The 9,172-nt window shown below is 47.2% G+C and overlaps 2 protein-coding genes across 2 annotated transcripts in view; both read right to left on the bottom strand.

Moving 5' to 3' along the window:
• The window catches only part of PGLS (6-phosphogluconolactonase), a 10,775-nt gene extending 7,262 nt beyond the window's left edge, over window positions 1–3,513 (bottom strand). The window contains exon 1 of the mRNA XM_006876323.1: window positions 3,490–3,513. Coding sequence (XP_006876385.1) covers window positions 3,490–3,513 — 24 coding nt within the window. The remainder of the gene's footprint in view (window positions 1–3,489) is intronic.
• Window positions 3,514–6,234: 2,721 nt separating this feature from the next.
• The window catches only part of SLC27A1 (solute carrier family 27 (fatty acid transporter), member 1), a 38,584-nt gene continuing 35,646 nt past the window's right edge, over window positions 6,235–9,172 (bottom strand). The window contains exon 12 of the mRNA XM_006876284.1: window positions 6,235–6,392. Coding sequence (XP_006876346.1) covers window positions 6,235–6,392 — 158 coding nt within the window. The remainder of the gene's footprint in view (window positions 6,393–9,172) is intronic.

Here is a 9,172-nt window from a genome sequence, read left to right as displayed (position 1 = left end):
CTGGTAGTTTCGAACCGCTGACCTTAAGGTTCGCAGCCCGATTCGTAACCACTTACGCTGGTCGTTATGAGTCGGAATCGACTGGACGGCACTTCACAACAACAACCTTCTAGCCTGGTAGCATAAGCTTACCAGTCGGCAGAAGGATTTCCAGCCTCGGAAACCCTATGCAGGGTCTCTCCATAGCACATTACCACCAGCACCTGAGGTTCAAACCGACCTTGGCCTGGTGCTTATCCTACAGCGCCACACCAGGACGCCACCTAGTGGCGCCAGGAGGAACACATTCTTGCCAATTCCTTGATTTAAGCCCAGTGCGGTCCATTTCTGACTTGTAACCGTCAGGATCATAAGGTGTTTAAATTCAATAAGTGAATGATGATCTGCCACAGAAATAATAGAAAACTAATATAGACTGCTTACCTCACATCAGAAGGACAAACAAATCTGTGTTGGAAGAAACAGACAGAATGCTCCTTTGAAGCTAGGGTGATGAGACTTCGGCTCATATTTTTGGACATGTCAGGAGGGACCAGTCCCTGCACAAGGGCATCGTGAGGGTCAATGAAAAAGAGAAAGATCCCCAACCAGATAGACGGGCACAACCACAACAATGGATTCAAACACAATATGAGAATGTTGCTGCCCTGCCGCGTTTCCTTACGGAGGGCATGGAGTTGCTGAGTGGGAACAGACTCAGAGCATGTAATAACAACTTCTCAAAATACATCCAAGCTCTAAATATAAGAACTACAAAACTCTTACAAGAAAACAATAAATATGTCATGATCTTAAATATGGCAATGACAGAAACTAGCAGCAAAAGGGGAAAAAAAGATGAAGTGGAGATGATCAAAATGAAAAATATCTGATTTAAATGTCACCATCAAGGATTCCCGGTGTGGTGTTACAGGATCAGCACGGGACTGCGGTTCAAATCTGCCAGCTGCTCTTTGGAACTCCTATACAGGGTTGCTATGAGTTGGAACCAACTTGATGGCAGTTAGCAATTTATATGACATGTAGAGGAGGCAAATATGTAGGAATCAAAGTGTATCAGTGTTACTGGGGAGGAGAGACGGAATCATTGCTTAGAGGGCCTTCAGTTTCTGTTAGTGGTGGTGGAAGAATTTGTAAGTGAATTATAATGATTACACAATATGATTAATGTACTGTCCCTGACTGTACATATAAAAACATTGAATTGGCAATTTAAAAAAAAACCTTTATTTACAACAAAATGTGGTGCAACCATACAATGAAATAATGTCATAAAAAAACATGAAGTACTGATATATGTTAAATGTGGATGAAGCACAGAAAAGTCAGTGAAAGAAGTCAGACACAAAAGACCACTTATTTTATGATTCCATGGAGTCCTGGTGTGGCGCTGTGGGTTTACGCGCCAGACTGCAAAGCTGTTTGAATTGCAAGGTTGGTGGTTCAAGCTCACCAGTCGCTCCTTGGAAACCCTATACAGGGTCACTATGGGCCGGAACCGACTCTACGGCACTTAACACCACCAATGTGTATAAAATGTTCAGAACAGGCAAGAAAGCCTTTTAGTGTTTGACAGTAGCTGTGCACTGATGGGTATAGCGTTTCCGTTTAGGTTGATGGAATTATTTGGAACTAGACAGAGGGGGTGATTGAACAACCTTGTGAATATACCATAAACCAATGAATGGGTGAATTTTATATGTTAATGATATCTCAAAACTAAAAAAACAGGAGTTAAAAGTCAGGCACTGGGAGGAGGAAAGTATTCCAGACACAGGAGGCAGCGGAGCAGAGGTAGGGAACTGAGACAGGCTGAAAACGCCCTGGGGCTGTGAGAGGTGAGATGGAGGGCACCTACGCTGGAGCAAAGAACCTGCAGTGGCCACTAAGAACCTTGGAGCCCATGGAGGGTGGGAACCAGAACTGAGCTGCTGCTGGAATATGCTTTACTCACCCCAACTCGCCCTTCACACAACTCTTAACAATTCCCTCTCCAACCACCCACATTTTAGCCGCTGCCTCTCATGGGCCCACACACACACTATTCTGTTTCTCATCCCAGGTACAGATGTCTTCTCATTGCTCCTCAGTGTAAATCCTTTCAGGGGCTAACATAGAGACTTGGGAACAGGGTGACTTTTTTTGTTTTGTTGTGAATTATGTGATACTTTACATGGGAGAACATTAGTTTTACATTCATCCTATCGTGTATCATTTCATTGCCATGATTACAATCCCCCCTCCCATGCATCATCAACCAAAGGGTATACCCTGCAAGCCTGCCCCTCGGTCATCAGCACAGCCCCTCTCCCTCTCTGGGTCTAGAGTTCCCAGCTGCTCCATCTCTCCACAGCATCGTCTTTGCCTCCATCTCTGGCGTCACTGTTTCTCTGGGTAGGGTCCCACACTCCACTCTTTCTCCCTTGATAGTCCCAGGGACCTCTGCTCCTGGACTACAAAGTCAACTACCCCCCTCCTTTTACTACAAAATGTCTACCTTTACATTTCCAACCCTCACAGTCAGTCCTGATAGCAATTATTCACTATTGTACCACAAGAGACCCATCCCCTTCTCCTTTCATCAGCCCTGCCTAGACAGATTGGATACTACTCACTGGAGATTCTACCTTCCTCCATGCCCTCTGGATCTAGACTCCCTCTTGAAAGCTTGTAAGCCAGTCATGTCTTGCCTTTGCAGCACCCCCACCCCCATTTTGGGTAGCCAACGGCCAAGTTGCCCATCCCTGTGTACCCTGTGTATCAAGGGAGTGGGAATGATGCTCACTTTAGAGATTTGTTCCCTCTTTTGAGCTACTGCATCCATAGATGTAGGTCAAGTTCATTAAATTGTATCAGATTAATTTTTCCTCTTCTTCTTCTAGTTGAGTTCTGTTCAGCCTGCCATTGAAGCCAGATCAATTCTCACAATCATAAGAATGCTGGGATCTGCAAGTGTGGGTGTTCCTGTGCATATGCCCTCACTTCTTATCAGCGGGATGCTTCACTCTCCACTCTAGTCCTCTGTAGCTATGTCACTGACTCTGGGTCCAGGAGTAGCAGGGTGACTTCTGGCCCTGCATTCCTCCTCCCAACTTGCCTTGAGTCACAGGACTTCTGATTTGGGCAGATCAACAAAATAGTTATCAAGTCATGAAAAGACCTGGAGGAGCTGTAAATGCATTGCAAAGTGAACAAACAGTGTGTCTAATACTGTATGATTCCACTATAGAATGTTCTGGAAAAGGCAAAGCTAGAGTGTGAAAAGATCAATGGTTTCCAGGTTGGGGGTCAAATGGTGGAGTGAAGGTTGAATGAGGGGGAAGCACTGGGCATTTTTAGGTCAATGAAATGAATCTGTATGATATTGTAATAGTGGTCACATGACATTATGTGCTTACAGAAGTTCATGGTGCTGGTGCTGTTAGTACCGTCAATTCAGTTCCAACTCAGACTCCATGTACAACGGTAGACTGCCTGCTTCATTCTCACCATCATGAGAATGCTGGCATCCATTATTGCAGCCACCTTGTTCAGGGTTCCCCTATTTTTGTTGACCCTCTACTTTTCCAATCATGATGCCTTCTTCCAAGAACTGGTTCTTCCAGATAATATGTCCAAAATATGCAAGACAAAGTCTCGCCATCCTCACTTTTACGGAGCATTCTAGTGGTATTTCCAAGAAGGTCTGTTCATTCTTATGGCAGTCCATGGTACATTCCATCTTCTTTACCATCAGAGGCATCCATTTTTATTTGGTCTTCCTTATTGTCCAGCTTTCACATACATATGAAGACTGTGTGATATAGAGTGAAGTTTCTAGTCAACTATGGACTTTGTTAATAATAATGTACCAAGATGGTATGTCCATTGTTACAAATGTACCACATGAATGCAAGAGGTTATCAGTAAAGTGCACTGGGGAAAAGGAGTGGGAATTCTGTATTTTCTGCTCAATTTCTCTGTAAACCTTAATGTGCTCTAAAAGTCAATTCGTTAAAATCAACCAACCCAAAAAGCCTGATCCTGCCAGTCATCGGACTTGTTCTTTAGCCAGCTGGGGAAAACCAAACACCAGACCCAGTGCTCTCAAGCGGATCCCAACTCAAGGAACATTCTGTGTCCGAGTAGAACTGCTCCCTGGGTTTTCTAGGCTGCCCTCTTTATGGAATTGGATTGCCAGGCCTTCTTTCCACGGCACCGCTGTGTGAGCTTGAGCCACCAACCCACAGGGATCCTGTACTGAGTTTTTGAAGAACGTGTGGAAGCTTGAGCCACCAACCTTGCAGTCCCCTTTCTGCCACTCACGGTCACCAGTTGGAAAGGAACTTTAAGCTGCTTTAGGTTGTCCCAGGTTGTGAGACATGGAAGATCCACATTGGACCATCAGGAGGCCCTGGTAACAACTTCATTCGCTTCCTAGTCCTGTATCTCCCTCTATACAATGAGGTCCAAGGCGAGGTAACACCTCCCCAAGTGACCATCAGGTCTGAAGAGATGTTACCCAGGAGGCATGCCCCAGGCTGTCCAGATAACCTTCATTTCGTGGGATCCACCCTTCAGCAAACCATGGGGTCCTGGGCTGACTGAGGTCTTGCCCACCTCCCTGCTCAGGAGCCCCCCTTCATCATCACAACCCATCTCCCTCTGTCACCAGCTCTACTGAGGTGGAGATAGAATGAAGCAGCCATGATCGAGTCCATGAAATATGGACTTTAGTGACTAAAATGTGCCAAGATTGGTACATCAATGCTAACAAATGTACAGCATGAACACAAGATGTTAATAACAGGGGGAGCCATGTATAGGAGAAGGGCACGTGGTAACACTCAGATCCTGGAGACAGTGGGCCATATGGACTGGGCTTAAATCCTGGCTCAGATGGCCACTTTCAGGGACCCCACCATTCTCACCCAGAGCTACGAACTGGCCCAATACTCACAGGGGTGTGGTATCAGGACACCTATTTGTCTGGGCCAGTCTGTTGTACCTGTCAGAATTCACAGGCAGACTAGTCATCTTTCCTTTGGGGCCACTGAAGCAGATGCAGGCCTTTCTGGGGCCCCCAGAGGCTGCTGGGGGCCATTTCCGTTCTCAGCAGAACCCCAGCCTGTATGGCCCTGTCCTGAAGTCCCACTGGTACTCCTTGAAGGTGTCTTGTCTTGCTTGTGTCTGGCAAGTGTAGGCCCATGGGTCACCCATCCGGAGGACGGCCTGCGCCGGGTGGGGAGGACGTAGATGACTGAGCTCTCATTGGAGCCCACGCTCTGGGGGTTTATTTCTTCAACTCAACTAGGAAACAGAATCGCATGTGTGTGGGACCAAAGGGGGTCTAGGTAGTTGGCCCTCAACGACGGTGTCCAAGATCAGTACCCAATGAATCAGGGAGTGTCCAAGCTGTCCTCTGGGTAGCTTGGATATCACTGCCAACACAGGGTCCAAGTTGTTCATAAGGGGAGTCAGCAGGGACATTCAGCAGGTTGCCCTGAGTACCACGAGGTCATGTGAGATGCCATCCCCGGGCGTAGAAGGCCTTGGAGGAGGCACTCTGAACAGAAGTACCCTAGGGTGAAGTCTGAGCAGTCACATGGTCAGAGCCCAGCAGACAGCAAGCTGCAGCCAAGCCAGGCCCTCAGGCAGAAGCTCCGTGGAGATGCCTGGTGGGGACATCTGGGCAGGGGAAACAGTAGTGATGTCCACGCAGTCAGTCCATCCTGGAAGTTTCCGCCGGTGCATCAGGAGGGGCAGGTGGGGCCAGGGGCTCAACAGGGATGGGAGTGTGCAAAAGGTCATTTCCAGTTGACATGGATGGAGATCCCCTTCCAATGTTCTTCACACTCTCTCTCCTCTCTCTCTCTCACACACACATACACTTTCTCTCTGTCTCTCTCTCTCCTGGGTAAGCCAGGCAGATCACCCCACTGCTCAGCTCAGCAAACAGGAGGAAGAGTGCTGGGGCCTAAAGTCCAGATGGAGTAACCTCATCCTGGAACCAGAAGGGCAGCTGAGGGCAGGACGACCTGGATAGGGTTCCTTAAGGCACAGATGGGAGGGAGGAAAAGAGGCCACAGATGGAAGCCAAGGGGAGGCCACCAGAGAGGAGGGGAGGATAAGAGAAGGAGGAGAAAGAGGGAGGGAAGAAGGGAGACAGGGCAAGACCCAGGGAGGAGAGGCAGGGTGGGGTGCACAGAAGTGTAGGTTGGGGTGGGGCCCCAGCAGGGCTGTCTGGGAGCAGGATCAGAGTGAATAGGCGCCTGAGCAGATGCGGCTGTAGATGTCCTCATCCAGGGGCAGGTAGTGGCCTTGTTTCAGGTCCAGGAAGAAGAGTCGGTCCGAGGTCTGCCGGGGGTCGAAGCCTTCACGTTGCAGCTGTGTCTTCTGGATCTTGAATGTACCTGTGGAGGGATCAGGGCTGGGAGGGAGGCTTCCAGGAGCACCCCCAACACACCAACCTCTCTAGCACCACCTGCAGGCCTCTCTACACAGGCCAGCTTCTTGGCAGGAACACACATTCCCATTTGCTCACCTAGTATCTGCTTCATGCCGTCTCCTCCAAGGAAGCTTCCCTGAACACCTTGGTCACAGCAGGAAACTAACTGTACCCTCCTAGCCTGGCCATGTGTCCACCCCTATGATGCCACCACACAGATGAAGGTTTAGCAATTTATGGTCTGAGTTTGTAAATTGACGTTTTATTGGCACACAGCCAAACTCATCTGTGTTTTTATCACTGGTGAAATGAGTTCCTACATTCATGTGGCCTTCTGCCATGTTGTGTTTTTTTGGTTTTTTGTTTTTTTGGGTAAAACTGCTTGAGAGATTTTCTCTTTAAACTCAAAGAACCTTTGCCCTAGTTTTCAACCACAGAGGGTTTGTTATTTTTGTCCAGATTCATTGACATTTCCCTGCAAGTTGAAAACAACTTGAGGTTTGATACTTTTGTCTGGCCCTGTGATTGGTATGCACCTTGCAGGGACTGCTCAATAGACTAATGATGTAGCTGCTGCCTATTAGGCAAATGAAGTGTCTGAGGTCTACTGGGGGACTGGTCATTTTGCCATCGCAATTGGGAAAGGCCATGCCTTAAAACTGACAAAGGGCTGTGTAAACCTGCAGCCAACCCCACAGAGGTTTTTCAGACAGAGAGGAGGAGGAAGGGAATCAGTAGGAAGAAGGCTAGAGAGCTGCAGCACCAATCAAGGATCGTTAATACTAAAGATGATGAAAGGCCCAGAAGGTACCCAGGGGCAGAGCTGACAGTGATGGTCCTGAGAGGGTACCCTGTGGCAGACAGAGGTGGTCACGACAGACACCAGACCAAGAGGAGCTGAGAGAGCTGTCCTGTACTGAGAAGGGACACTTGGCCTGCATGCTTCTTAATCCTGATACTGTGGCGGAGCAAGCCGATTCTGATCCTGGAATTCCACCCTACCACTTCCTTAACAAGGAGTCCTGGTGTGGCGCTGTGCTGGACTGCAAAGTGGGTTAGAACCGCAAGGTCGGTGATTCAAGCTCACCAGTCACTCCCCGGACACCCTATGTAGGGTCGCTATGGGTCAGAACCAACTCGACAGCACTTAACAACAACTTCCTTAACCAAGGTGTCCTGGTGTGGCACTGTAGGATAAGCACTCAACCACAAGATCAGTTTGAGCTGCAAGGTCGGTGACTCAAACTTACCAGTTGCTCCTTGGAAACCCTATGCAGAGTCGCTATGAGTTGGAACCGACTCGACGGCACTTAACAACAACTTTCTTAACTAACTCCATGGCATTTAACAACAACAATTTTCTTAACAAAGACAACTACTGCCCTCATTATGGACTGCAGAGTATCATGATAAATTGAGAAAGAATGAAGTTGTCATAGACTCCATTTTGCTTGGATCTATAATCAATGATCCGTAGGCAGGACTCAAGAAATCAAATGATGGATTGTACTGGGCAAATCTGCTGTAACAGACCTTTTAAAGTGTTAAAGAGCAAAGATATTACTCTGAGGACTAAGGTGTGCCTGACCTAAACCATGGTGTTTTCAATCACCTTTCTGTAGGATGAGCATTGGACTGTGAATCACAAGTTCAGCTGTTCGAGTCCACCAACTGCTCCATGGGAAAAAGATGAGGCTTTCTGCTCCCACCAAGATTTACAGCCTTGAAAACCCTAGGTCTGGTTCCTAAGAGTTGGAACCCACTAGACAACACTTACCAACAGCAACATATGCACATGAATGCTGGTCAAAGGATAAGGAAGGCAGGAGAACTGATGCATTTGCATTATGGTACTGGTGAAGAATGCTTAACGTACCAAGTATTGTCAGAAGAACAAACAAATCAGCCAGAACACTCCTTAGAACTAAGGATGACAAGACTTAGTCTCACATACTTTGGAAATGCTGTCAAGAAGGACATCATGTTTGATAAACTGAAGGATCAGAGAGAAAGAGGAAGACCTCCAACAAGATGAACCGACACATTGGCAGCCAACAACAGGCTAAATCTACAATTGTGAGGATGGCCCATGATTGCGCAGCGTTTCATTCTGTTGTGAATGGGGTCACTATAAATTGGAAATGACCTAATGGCACTATAACAACAACTTCCTTAAACCACTTACCTGCAAATTGTTGTTAGGTGCCATCAAGCCAATATTGACTCAGATCAACCCTACGCACAACAGAATCCAACACTGCCCAGTCCTGCGCCCATCTCACAATCATTGCTAAGCTTGAGCCCATTGTTGCTGCCACTGTGCCAACCCATCTCATTGGGGGGGTCTTCCACTTTTTCACTGACCCTCCACTTTACTAAGCATGATGTCCTTCTCCATTGCCTGGTCTCTCCCAATAATATGTCCAAAGTATGAGAGACAAAGTCTCACCATCCTATCTTTGTAAGGAGCACTCTGGCTGTACTTTTTCCAACACAGATTTGTCCAACTTTCACATGCATATGAGGTCATTGAAAATACCATGTTTTGTGTCAGGCACACCACAGTCCTCCTCAAACTGGTATCTTTGCTCTTGAATACTTTAAAAAGGTAGATCTGCTTAATGCAATACGTCCTTTGATTTCTAAACTTCTGCTTTCATGACTGTTGATAGTTGACAACTTTAATCTTTTCTCCATTTATCTTGATGCTATTTATTGGTCTTATCAGTGGAGAAAAAAACTGAA

Source organism: Chrysochloris asiatica, unplaced genomic scaffold, assembly GCF_000296735.1.
Source record: "Chrysochloris asiatica unplaced genomic scaffold, ChrAsi1.0 scaffold00374, whole genome shotgun sequence".
NCBI classification, from domain to species: Eukaryota; Metazoa; Chordata; class Mammalia; order Afrosoricida; family Chrysochloridae; genus Chrysochloris; species Chrysochloris asiatica.
Note: the sequence above shows the minus strand (reverse complement) of the source record. Positions and strands in the feature narration are given on the sequence as shown.